The 13,277-nt window shown below is 43.5% G+C and overlaps 1 protein-coding gene and 1 long non-coding RNA gene across 5 annotated transcripts; both read left to right on the top strand.

Annotated features, from left to right (window-relative positions):
* Positions 1-5,231: 5,231 nt before the first annotated feature.
* LOC125550747 lies at positions 5,232-7,504 on the top strand. Of its 4 annotated transcripts, none has more exons than XR_007301824.1 (7): positions 5,232-5,453; positions 5,541-5,807; positions 6,050-6,234; positions 6,350-6,591; positions 6,693-7,032; positions 7,115-7,174; positions 7,278-7,504. It is a non-coding gene; the product is annotated as an uncharacterized LOC125550747 (long non-coding RNA). The 4 variants fall into 4 exon arrangements; XR_007301821.1 differs by having other exon boundaries at positions 5,233-5,453; positions 6,125-6,234; XR_007301820.1 differs by having other exon boundaries at positions 6,125-6,591.
* Positions 7,505-11,603: 4,099 nt separating this feature from the next.
* Positions 11,604-12,822, top strand: LOC125553581. Its single transcript, XM_048717349.1, has one exon. The coding sequence runs from the start codon at positions 11,791-11,793 to the stop codon at positions 12,421-12,423; it is 633 nt and encodes a 210-aa protein (XP_048573306.1). The 5' UTR covers positions 11,604-11,790; the 3' UTR covers positions 12,424-12,822.
* Positions 12,823-13,277: the final 455 nt, after the last annotated feature.

The raw sequence follows: 13,277 nt of genomic DNA, 5'->3' as shown, positions 1-13,277 counted from the left end.
CGTGGTGTCTCGGCACAACGAACTGTCACAACAGTGCACACTGAGGGAGAACACTTATACCTTGAAATTCAGTGAGGGATTATCTTATAATGCTACCGCCGTACTAAGCAAAATAAGATGCATAAAAGATAAACATCACATGCAATCAAAATATGTGACATGATATGGCCGTCATCATCTTGTGCCTTTGATCTCCATCTCCAAAGCACCGTCATGATCTCCATTGTCATCGGCTTGACACCTTGATCTCCATCGCAGCGTCGTTGTGGTCTCACCAACTATTGCTTCTACAACTATCGCTACCGCATAGTGATAAAGTAAAGCAATTACATGGCGATTGCATTTCAAACAATAAAGCGACAACCATAAGGCTCCTGCGAGTTGTCGATAACTTTTACAAAACATGATCATCTCATACAATAATTATCACGTCATGTCTTGACCATATCACATCCCAACATGCCCTACAAAAACAAGTTAGACGTCCTCTGCTTTGTTGGTGCAAGTTTTACGTGGCTGCTATGGGCTTCTAGCAAGAACCGTTCTTACCTACGCATCAAAACCACAACGATTTTTCATCAAGTGTGCTGTTTTAACCTTCAAACCGGCCATAGTCAAATTCGATTCAACTAAAGTTGGAGAAATAGACACCTGCCAGCCACCTTTATGCAAAACAAGTTGCATTTCTGTCGGTGGAACCGGTCTCATGAACATGGTCATGTAAGGTTGGTTCGGGCCGCTTCATCCAACAATATCGCCGAATCAAAATAAGAAGTTGGTGGTAAGCAATATGACTATTATCGCCCACAACTGTTTGTGTTCCACTCGTGCATATCATCTACGCATAGACCTGGCTCGGATGCCACTGCTGGGGAACGTAGCGTGCAATTTCAAAAATTTTCCTACGATCACGCAATATCTATCTAGGAGATGCATAACAACGAGAGGGTGAGAGTGTGTCCACGTACCCTCGTAGACCGAAAGCGGAAGCGCTAGGTTAACGTGGTTGATGTAGTCGAACGTCTTCCGATCCAACCGATATAGTACCGAACGTACGACACCTCCGAGTTCAGCACACGTTCAACTCAATGACGTCCCTCGAACTCTTCATCCAGCAAAGGGTCGAGGGAGAGTATCGTCAGCACGACAATGTGGTGACGGTGATGGTGATGTGATCCGCGCAGGGCTTCGCGTAAGCACTACGACGCTATGACCGAAGGAGTAAATTGTGGAGGGGGGCACCACACACGGCTAAGAGAACAACTGTTGTGCTTTGGGGTGCCCCTGCCCCCGTATATAAAGGAGGAGGGGAGGAGGCGGCCGGCCAAGAGGGGCGCGCCATGGGGGGAGTCCTACTAGGACTCCACTCCTAGTAGGATTTGGTCCCCCCTTTTTCCTTTCTCATCGGAGAGGAAAGGGAAGGAGAGGGAGAGGGAAAGGGGGGAGCCGCCCCCTCCCCTAGTCCAATTCGGACTCCCATGGGGGGGATCCACCCCTTGTGGGCTGTCCCCTCTCTCTCCCATGGCCCATGAGGCCCATGACTTCCCCCGGGGGGTTCCGGTAACCCCTCGGTACTCGAGTAAAATACTCGAACCACTCGAAACCATTCCGATGTCCGAATACCACCTTCAAATATATCAATCTTTACCTCTCGATCATTTCGAGACTCCTCGTCATGTTCGTGATCTCATCCGGGACTCCGAACAAACTTCGGTCACCAAAACACATAACTCACAATACAAATCATCATCGAACGTTAAGCGCGCGGACCCTACGGGTTCAAAAACTATGTAGACATGACCGAGACACATCTCCGGTCAATAACCAACAACGGAACCTGGATGCTCATATTTGTTCCTACATATTCTGCGGAGATCTTTATCGGTCAAACCGCAACAACAACATACGTTATTCCCTTTGTCATCGGTATGATACTTGCCCGAGATTCGGTCGTCGGTATCATCATACCTAGTTCAATCTCGTTACCGGCAAGTCTCTTTACTCGTTCCGTAATGCATCATCCCATAACTAACTCATTAGTCATATTGCTTGCAAGGCTTATAGTGATGTGCATTACCGAGAGGGCCCAGAGATACCTCTCCAATACTCGGAGTGACAAATCCTAATCTTGATCTATGCCAACCCAACAAACACCTTTGGAGACACCTGTAGAGCATCTTTATAATCACCCAGTTATGTTGTGACATTTGATAGCACACAAGGTGTTCCTCCGGTATTCGGGAGTTGCATAATCTCATAGTCAGAGGAATATGTATACGTCGTGAAGAAAGCAATAGAAATAAAACTTAACGATCATTATACTAAGCTAACGGATGGGTCTTGTCCATCACATCATTCTCTAATGATGTGATCCCGTTTATCAAATGATAACACATGTCTATGGTCAGGAAACTTAACCATCTTTGATTAACGAGCTAGTCAAGTAGAGGCATACTAGGGACACTCTGTTTTGTCTATGTATTCACACATGTGCTAAGTTTTCGGTTAATACAATTCTAGCATGAATAATAAACATTTATTATGATATAAGAAAATATAAATAACAACTTTATTATTGCCTCTAGGGCATATTTCCTTCAAAAAAATCCTTATTTTTTAGAGGATTGTTTTTCTTCTAAACTTGCCATGTGCATTTTTAATATAAGTCGCATGACAATTACTTTTTCTACTAAAACTAAGAATTTTTTATTTGAAAGCATGGCATTTTTATTATTAAGAGCATGGCATTTTAATAATTAATAACATGGATTTTTATTAATAGTGAGTAAATGGCATTTTTTTATTAATAAGAGGATCATAATTTTATATTATTAAGAGCAAAATGCATTTTAATAGTCAAGAACATGGCAATTTTTATTTTTTAGATGATGTCAGTTTAATAATCAAGAACTTGTCATTTTAATTAATAAGAGATTGGTACTTTTATTATTAGAAGCACGTCATTTTGTTAAAAATAACATGACAGTTTTATTGTTGGGAGCATGGCATTTTAATAGTTAATAACATGGCATTTTACTTTTTATGGCATGGCATTTTTTCCTTTTTATTGCCATGGCAATCCCTGTGTATGATTTTTTTGTATGTTTTTGGAAAAAATGTAGAATCTAATTGGGGCTTATCCAAATAAAACATTTTTTCTAGAGGATGACAATTTTTTTAAGTTTAGCATGGTAATTTAGTTTTTTTAGATCACACATTTTTTGTTTGTTTTGATCATACTCATTGTAAATCTATAAATTAGAGAAATGGTAGTTTTATAAAGTAGCATGTCATTTTTCATAATCTAGATCATGGCAAAACTGTTTCTGTATAAGTTGGCAATTTTTTATACAGCTTTATTTTACATACATCATGATGAATCTTTTTTATATATTCTTTTACTTTTTGTATACAAAGAAAATGGTAATCAGGCATGGAATTCTTTGTACTTTATTTTAAAAAATCAATAAAAATACGCAACAAAGTCCTGTTGTTTCCCTCAAAAAAATAATGTTAGGCCTGGAGGCCTGAAAAGGACATGTCCAGCAAAACGTTTAATGGTGGTGTTTTTCCTAGGGAAACCCAAACGTTTGGGGGGGGCTTCTCCTTGATCGTTTGGCACATATTAAGGTTCTTACCACTTTACCCGTCAAGGACAACCTTTCTACTCAGACACTGCTAAAATCTAATTTGCACCCAAAACGAAATGATATTTTAAGAAAAGTTGGACATGAATCCTGAAACATACATTTGCGCTTTTTACCCAGAAAAACTAAAATTAAATAAAAGCTAATATGATATGTACACAATGTTCAAGGCGCTAGCCGACCACAGGACCGGAGAGGATGCACAATAAATTTTACCACTGGTGAAGCCAGAAGACTGACTCGTTCAATGCACCCTCCCCACCCCGATCGAGCGCCACATCTTAGGGCCCTTGCCATTTTACCAGTCAAAAACAACCCTTTTTACTCATACACTACCAAAATCTAATTTGCACTCACAACGAAATGCAATTCTAACAAAAGTTGGACATGAATCCCTAAACATACATTTGCACTTCTTGCCTAGAACAACTGAAATTAAAGAAAAACTAACATGTGACATACACAACTTACAAGACGCTACCACCGAAATTGCTAGACCTATAGGCACGGTTAGGAAGTTCAACTCATTCGTGGTTATTAACCTCTCCTCCTAAAAAAGATCTATCTCAAAAAACTATCCATAGATGTAGCATTATTCCATGAACTGAGTCTAACTCAGATGGTTTGGCTTTTTCTGGTGGAACCAATCCATCCGGGTTTATGTCTTAGACTTGACATTAGTGCTCACATTTTTCTAGATTTATTTCAGACTTTTTGGTATTGTTCATTCAGTCGGAGGAGACGTTCCCGTCGACTACGAAAACGCATGTGGTTACTTCATTAATCTAAAGATGATATGCCGGCTCAGTCTCTCAAAGTGTGCATTCATAAAGATGAGTGCGTGTACGTATATATGAGGGTGTGTGTGTACGGTAGAGTATTGTTGCAGGAAATTACACAACAAAAACGGACGACTCGCCTCGTACAATCGGATGGCTCGCGAGGCGGTGGATCTTTCTAAAAGATCCGTCGGCCGACGCGTAGCACGGCCCTTAATTTAATGCTATTGAGGTTTGTATCATTTATGCCACTGGTTGTGTCTCACTACTCAGTTTTGCCATTAGAAATTACAACTACTCAAAAATGCTATTAATTCATGAGATGTTTGCTCAAAATGCCATTCGATATCTCAAAAATGCCATCACTTCGTTAGATGTTTGCTCAAAAATGCCATCACTTCGTTAGATGTTTGCTCAAAAATGCCATTAGACATTGTTATTTTCACGTCAAACCAGTTGATCATGTTATATAACAAAAATAAGCCTAGACCCACATGTCAGGTCTATCTATCTCACAATGATAAGTGTGACCCCACTTGTCAGGAGTAACCAAGCGAATAATCATACAGGAAAATAAGAACGCTGTTGGGAACAAGTGGGCCTCACACTTTATTGTAGTAAGATAAAGGGAGAGCTGGCATGGATGCAGAGTATATGGTCGCGAGCACATATACGCTCGATATCTTGTGCCTTCGCTAGCGCATGGGGATCTGGGCCAATTCCTAATACGGTTGGTTTTGAAGCGCTGGTAATTGCGCACTGTGCCAAAATACGTATGTGCTAAGAGTGGGCCAGCTGCTTGACCCAGGTTCGTTGTTGTACGTGTGTTCCATGGCTCGGATAAGATGGTTTCCGTCAAGAGCGACAGCCATCCTAAAAAAAAAAGAGCGACAGCCTCGAAACGACTGCAGATCCAGACTCTTCTTCCCCAACGCGGCATCCATTTTAGGTGACGAGGTAGAGAGGGAGGAAGTGGGAGAACGGGCGACCGACGCTTAATGGAGTTCCTCATGCATCCAATCCGTAGGTATGAGAGCGATTTCCCCCCAATTTTGCGTGTGATTTGTAGAGTGGAGCACAGGGGATTGAGGTTTATTTGCTTTCTCTGCCATAGATCCATGCTGAGTGAGGAGGTAGGAGAGAGTCTGCTGCCGGAAGGTTTGCCGGCGGACGGTAACAGGCGAACGGTGGTGGTGCCGTTGCTGGAGGGTGTGAGCGGCGATGTGCGGATTTGCGTGGCGTCTGCACCGGCGGCGACGAGCGGAGATGGGCGAATCTGCAACGTGGCTCAAGCGGCAACAGTGAGAAGGACAACTCGCCTCCGACTTCTGAGCTCTCCATAGGAAAGATAAATCCCCAGGCTCCTGATTGGAATAAAAAGGTGAGGGGAGCTGAATTTAAAATTTGATCTGTGCTATGAAGAATTTCAATAAACGTATTTCCACGCTGTTTGTGGCCGTGCATTGTTGGTTGAATTCTTGGTGTGGCAGTAATCGATATGAATTAGTGTGAGGACTTGATGTTTTAATCTAATTAGGCTTCATGTGAGTTAGTAGTTTGAACTGCAATTAGATGAGCAGAGAATCAGTCTGGTTGACACAAATCATTTGTAATCCCTCTCAGGTTGAGAATTTTTTATGAGCTTACCGATGACAAATGTTGATGCCTTGCTAAGAATAATCTCTTTCAAACTTGAAGGGGGCGAGCAGTACAAACACCAGCCTCTAGCACTGACAGTGTGGTCAAGGAAGACGCGGACGTGAACAAGGTTGTACCACTTGTGCAAGACGAAGATAACAATTGCCCAGGTAAGATAGTAGGTCCATCTTCAGAAGAATGGTTTGCAATTAGACTATTTTGTTTTTGCAAAATGTGAATGGATGATCATATATGGTAACACATCTTGGGGCTTGTTTCTGGTAGCTGATGCTGGTTTAATGGATGTTGTTCTGGAGGAGATCAATGCGACGCATGTACATGCCTCTCAGGCGGCATCATATGATGTTAGGGCACGCACAAGCATCCCATTGGTAAAACAAGAAGGTGTTGGAGATGGTGATGTGCAGGGCCTGGTGATGTGGTTGTGTGCAGGGTGGAGCGGATAGATGACGTGCATCTAGATGATCAACTTGCTCGGCAACTTGAAGCAGAGCTGGATGCGGAATGTGAGTACAGGAAAAAACTTTGATCTAAAAATGCTTACTGATTCCTGGATGCAGAAGCAACTTATAATTGTGTGCTTACTTTTGTGTGTATGCTTTTGCAGATGAGATGGAGATAGCATCCCGTGCACCGGCTGCGAGTGCGACGACGGGTTTGGTTCACGGGGTTATTGACATCTCTGACGATGAAAGCAATGATGAAGTTGATATGAAAGAATGGTCTGATGATCCTGAGCACGCTAAGTTGTCTGAGACAGACAGAAAGTTGAGGGAGCAAGAGCTGCAAGATCCAGATGTCATGAAAATGTATCAAGAAATGTATGATAAAAATGATGGTCCGCGGGAAGAAAACTGAGATCGCCAATGCGACAGCAAACCAAAACCTTGCTCAGGAGGTCGAACCGGCAGGTCGAGAAACAAGCCCCGTGGAGGGTGGCCATAGAGGTATGATAGTAAACAAAGTATACTACCACAAATGTGAAATATGTTGTCACTGATTTACTTGATCTGTCAATTGTACATGCAGATGTTCAGGTTGATAAAAGTGCGAATGAGGATTGCCGTCGCTGGCAGGCAAACATCGAAGGTTAGACGCACTGAAAAAAGTTCATACATTTAAACACAACTTCTAAAATGTCTTTTTTGGAATGCAGTTTGAATATTTACTAAGAAACAACTTTGCTTTGCAGGACGGGCGTACATTGGTGGTTCTCAGCCATGATGGTGGTTGTTGATTTGATTCTCCTTATAGCCTTGAAGTAATGCTTGGTTTGATTCTCTGCATTGCAATGCTTGGTTTACTACAGATAGCATATACATTTAAGTTCCCTCCTGAGAATTGTATTAGAACTACTACCCTGATTACATATGCAATTTGAATAATATATTTGAATGGATGCCCCCCTGATTTTAAGTATAATTTGGTGAGGGAATTTTTGGATCGATGTTCTTATATGAGGTTTCTGTGGTGAGTAGTCGGATCACTCCTACAGACTTTTGTTCTTAGATTTGAAATCTGTAGCTCACATAATACAACAATCAGTGTTGTAGCTGAGCACTTTTTGTTTTTCTTCAGTACAACCACATTTTTTTCTTCAGCTCTCAAACTGCAGCTTACATGGTTGTGCTTCTTAGCTCTTAAAATGCAGTTCAAATGGTTGTGATATATATTTATTCTAGATAGACAATCAGTGTTCTTCTATCTAGTTTTACACGGACAAGGAATGTTTCTCAATTTCATTGATCCTCTTTTTTTAGAAATGTTCAGTGATAATAGCATTTTTATTTCAGAGCTTGTATTACAGCTTGAGATGATGCTTAAACTGTCTTTTCGACATGTTCTCTTTTGTGTTATGGTTCAGTCTTTCTTCAGTTATTCCTTTCAGTATATATCATTGTCTACTTTTGGTTCAGCCATGAAGTAATGCTTAGTTTGATTCAGGTGTCAGTGTTGTCCCAAATTCTGAAAGTACTCGCTATTCCTTTGGTCATCAGCCATTATCGTATTTTTGTGTCTGTGCACTGCTGTAATCATGGGTTCTACTAATAAAATACGACCGCTCCCTATCATCATCACTGTGCCTTCACAATTAATTAGCACCCTTGTACCAGTAGGCCCTTCAAATCACTTCACATGTGTTTTTTATTTTCCAACTTTCCACCTTGTCCCTCTCATACTACAATTCCTGTTAATCTACTTTATCTGCACCAGCTAAATTTTTTTATTCGCTCCATGTCTAGTCACATCAGCAGCCCATCCAACCACCGAGATCACTGTGTCACTGGAGGGGTATTAAAATAGGTGTACAGGCTGAGCCGTGGCCCATAACTTGCACCCCCGTCTGAGCCCGTCAGGGTGGGATGGCGATGGTGGCATTATGTGTGGTAGATAGGTGGGTCCTTGCCAGGAAATAGGTGGGATATACTATTCAGAATACATATGACTATACAGGAGACGTTGTGAATCTTGGTGCCAGTGAACGACTGAGATATGCAGTGCATCTGAGCTTGAGCTCAGAATAGCACTTTCCGAGCTGGCATGTTGATTCATAGGTATTTATGTCATTATAACATGGCAAAAGAGATTTGAGATCACAATAATGATGTCGAGTGGCATTTTGAGCATGTGTCTAATGAAGCGATGGCATTTTTGAGCAGTTGAAATTCCTAATGGCAAAACTGAGTAGTGGAACACAACCGATGGCATAAATGATAAAACCTCAAATAGCATTAAATTAAAAGCCGTGCTATGCATCGGCCGGCGGATCTTTTAGAAAGATCCACCGCCTCGCGAGCCGTCCGATTGTACGAGGCGAAGGCGGATCTTTTAGAAAGATCCACCGCCTCGCGAGCCGTCCGATTGTACGAGGCGAGCCGTTCGTTTTTGTTGTGTAATTTCATGCAACAATACTCTTGTTGCGAAACCTCTTCTTCTCTAACTTTCTGCAACAAGAGTCATGTTACAAAAATCTCTTCTTTAATTTTCTATAACAAGACCTTTGTTGCAAAATATTCTCTTATTTAATTTACCGCAATAAGACCCCTATTGCAAAACTTTTTCTTCTCTATTTTTCTGCAACAAGACTCTTGATGCAAAACTTCTCTATTTTTTTTAACAAGACTCTTGTTGTAAAACTTTCGTTGCAATAGACCGAACATCTCAAACTTCTTCTATGTATTCCTGCAACAAGACTGTTGTTGCGAAAACTTGCAAGACCGCCGACGGCTGCAACGGAGAGAGCAGCCCGTGGTCTCCGCATCACCCCATTTGTTGCGGTATACCTTTTCGAAACAGGTGCTCAGTTGCAAGAACTGTAGTACGGAGCGCTCTGCATGGTCAGATGAGATTCAACGCATGGATAGGAGAGACAAAAATATGCGGCCATTTCGTCAGAGATAGAGATGAAGAGAAGCGGTGCGCTTACCCATCAAAACGGACGGAATGAGATGGCCGCATATTCAAAACGTTTTATCTCTTAAAGCGTGCGTGTAAATCTCGAATCAATTTCACCATTTGATTCCTCACATCGAGATCTTCAAAACTAGATCCCATGTTGACAGGTTTTGACGATTTTTTTCATGAAGAAATCAGACCAAGAAACCGGAAGAAAAAACCACACCGAGAGGACACGTTTTTTATTCCTTTTCCAAAATAGGAGTGACCATGCCTTTGCGGAAGCAAACCCGTGGCTCTTGCGGAAAAAAAAAGAAAACATGTTTTTTTTCTGTTTTCGAGAGACACGGCCGTGCCTCTCGAGAAAGCAAACCCGTACCTCTTGTATAAGCAAATCCATACCTCCCGTGAAAAAAAGACAAAACACACTTTTTTCCGTTTTCGAAAAGCACGGCCGTGCCTCTCATGAAATCAAATCCGTGCCTCTTGCGAAAGGGAAAAGAGACGATTTTTTTTCATTTTGCCTCGTCTCTTGCAGAAGCAAACCCGTGTCTCTCGCGAAAGAAAAAACACATTTTTTTCAAGAGGCACGGCCGTGCCTCTCACGGAAGAAAAAGAAAAAAGCGCGTTTTTTCATGTAAATTTGTTTTTATCCAAAAACTAAATAAGACCGGTGAAAAACTGAAAAGTCAAAAAATACAAAAAAACATGTAAAATGCCAAAAACGCATGCGAAAAAAAATAAAAATTAGAGAGAGCCTCCAGAGCGCAACATGTGGTGGCAATGGCGCGCTCTCAACCCACTTCAAGTGACCCTCAGGAGGCTCCCGAACTAGCACTCTTTGATTAGTTGCTTTCGAGAAAGCCTTCACAACAAGAATCACACTTAGGTTAAAAAAACGAGAGTCGCAAATCGCAATTGGCCACGCTTGTCCCCACTGGCGCATCAATGGGGTTCTTCAGAGAAAGCAACACCCACAGAACTGGCGATATTTGAGTAGCTCGTGACCACAAATAACAAATTTGGCTTGCTAATTTCAAAAAGTGTACTGTATAGATTGTTTTTTTACACGAGCTCCTCAAATGTCTCAACGCCTCGTACCTAGAATATTCTCTCAACTTTTGTGTGTAAAACTTTCAGAGTTTTAAAAAAATTATTTACTATTTTTTTGAATTTACTGTTCGCAGAGAGGAGATGAGCCCGGGCCATTTTGAATTCTCTACATCCACATTCCGTTCGTGTATGCCAGAGAAACGGCGTGTCCTCACAAAAATATCGTATGTCAACCCAAGTACCCAGAAAATGTCGTACACGAATGTGCATACATCCATACATACAAATGCGTGGATTCTCGTTGTGAAGGCTTTCTCGAAATTTAAGAATTTGTGTGTCCTCACAAAAATAGAGCTCCGGCGTGGATTCCTGCCGTCTCCTTAGGTTTGGGTTTCTCGTCGCGGGTGTGTGACGGTGACATTTGGTGCGAGTTAATTTTGATATATTCAAGGGTTTAACGGCGACGGCTACAGCTCCAGGACGCTGGTCCTTAAGAGCACGTGCACAAAGTTATCCTAACTATCATCGACAAGGTCAAACCGGCTCCGATAGGGGAGTGATGACAGCGACATATCGGCGGCTCGTTCTCAGTGGTGGTTCGGTGGTCCGGGGACCTCCATGTAATTTTTATTATGTTTGATTTGATGTGCTTTATACTTTGGTTGAACCTATATATAATAGATCTGCATTTTTTTTCTTCAAAAAACAGCAGTCTTCTCTTCCGCACACGTCCTCTCAGAGCTCATAACTTCAAATGCCAGTTCAATTGTGCCATCAACATCAGAAATCATACACTTATCTTTCTCCATTCCAGTCACGCCGCCGGCCGCACACAAACCACGATGAAGCCGCCAACCCAATCGGCGGGCAGAGTTAGCTCCGATCGACGTGCGCGCATCGTCTGGCCTCTGCACCGGCCGTCAAACCTGAAAACGACATTCCCCTAACTGATCAATGCGCCGGTCGTCAGCTGAACTTGTCTCGTGCTGAGGCGAGAAGTCAGAGGTAACATGGTGGCCCAATGCGATTCTTCGGTTAGCCTACCACTTAGTGCCAAACCGCCGAAGAAACTCAACGCATGCACACTAAAAAAGTAGAGATAGCTTCCCACTATCTCGAACCAGTCCATCTCCCCCTCGAATCACTCCTGAATCATCGCCACCCACGACCTCTATAAATTCAGGAGCGTGACGAGGAAGAGGGAGATAGGGCGAGAGAAGGTCTGGAGAGAGAGGATTTCATTTCAAAACGAAAAGATGGCAGCAATGGAAGATGACTCGTGCAGGAGGGCGGGCTCGATACCGTTCAAGTGGGAGGTCTGCCCTGGGACGCCGAAGCACACGAGGAGCGCGAGCGCCGCGGCGGCGGCATCGCCCGCCAAGGTGGCGCCCAAGCTGACGCTGACGCCGCCTCCCTCCATGGCGTCGTCGCCGTCGCCGTATTACCACCACTCGGCGGCTTCGTCGCCTCGCGTCACCTCCGCGCGCTCGGCGTCGGTGTCACCTTCCCGGCGCCGGTCCTACGCGTATGCCGGCGGTCACCGCCGAGCGCCGCCCACCGCCTTCATCGACGCCGCGCCTCGGCCAGCGGCGAAGGAGTACGGCAGCGCCGCGCCTGAGCCAGATACGGCGGCGTTTGGGTGCTTCGCTCTGCCTATGCTCCGGAGGAAAGGCAGCAAGAAAGGCGCCGGCCTCGGGTCCGCGTCCAGCTTCAGCTCCAGCTCCAGCTCGTCTGGAGGCAGCTTCAGGTCGGACGGCGGAGGGCTGGGGATGCGGCGGTCGGCGTCGATCTCATCGGCCTCGTCGTTACCACTGCCGCCCGGGAGGAGGTACGCCGCCCAAGCGAGGGCGGAGGTGGATGCTGCAACTGGCCGTGGCTGGTACTTTTGACTATTGTGTTTTGACTGGACGGCGACCGGCCGGCACGACACGAGCGCTGCCCAGCATTGTTGATGAAATTTAGGAGGAGGATATAACTTTGTGTGATGAGATGACGAGGTTTGAGATCTCAACTTTTGTGAAAAACTAGATGGTTGCTGCGGAAATTTATAGCTTTTATCATGGTATCTCAAAAGTAACAATTCAAGTTGGCGCTTCTGTAATAAGGCAATACTTGTTCGAAATTGATGTGCACACGACATGTAGTGTCTGATGTGCAGCCGATACAAACTCTCCACCGTGAAATAAGTGATTCAACTTTACATTACAACTCCATTGAAATCGGGACCTTTATCAACAGTGGGCTACTGCGGCATACTTTGAAGGAGGAGGTCGTGGGTTCAAATCACATCCTTGCGATGATTGGATGCGTGCGAGATGCGGCAGATCCTTGACTTTTTCCTAGCGCTAGCGATTAGACACTTGGGCCAAGCCATCTGATCATGCCCCAAAATCTATAGTTGGTCTGCAAGCATCTATGACCTTGTGGGATTATGAAGGCGAACGTTTTTATTGGAAAAACTAGATGATACCCCGCGTGTTGCTACGGGAATGTATGCTTGAAAAACATTTCATTAAATATGGAAATGTTTGTTTGCAAAGATAGGGCTGAATGACCATAGTGTAAGTGATAGTTTCTAAATAACTTAATGGATCGTGGGATGCTCACAATAAAATATGCATTATTATTGAATACTATCTGATTCGAGGCCAAGTCCATTGCAATGCAAGAGTGTCGTGTTAAGAGAATGAACTCTCACTCATAACAATACTAAACCCATATGCACTGTGACTATGGCAGGCGT

The sequence above is a fragment of the Triticum urartu genome, chromosome 4 (genome assembly GCF_003073215.2).
Source record: "Triticum urartu cultivar G1812 chromosome 4, Tu2.1, whole genome shotgun sequence".
Taxonomy (NCBI): Eukaryota; Viridiplantae; Streptophyta; class Magnoliopsida; order Poales; family Poaceae; genus Triticum; species Triticum urartu.
This window is presented reverse-complemented; position numbering and strand designations above follow the sequence as displayed.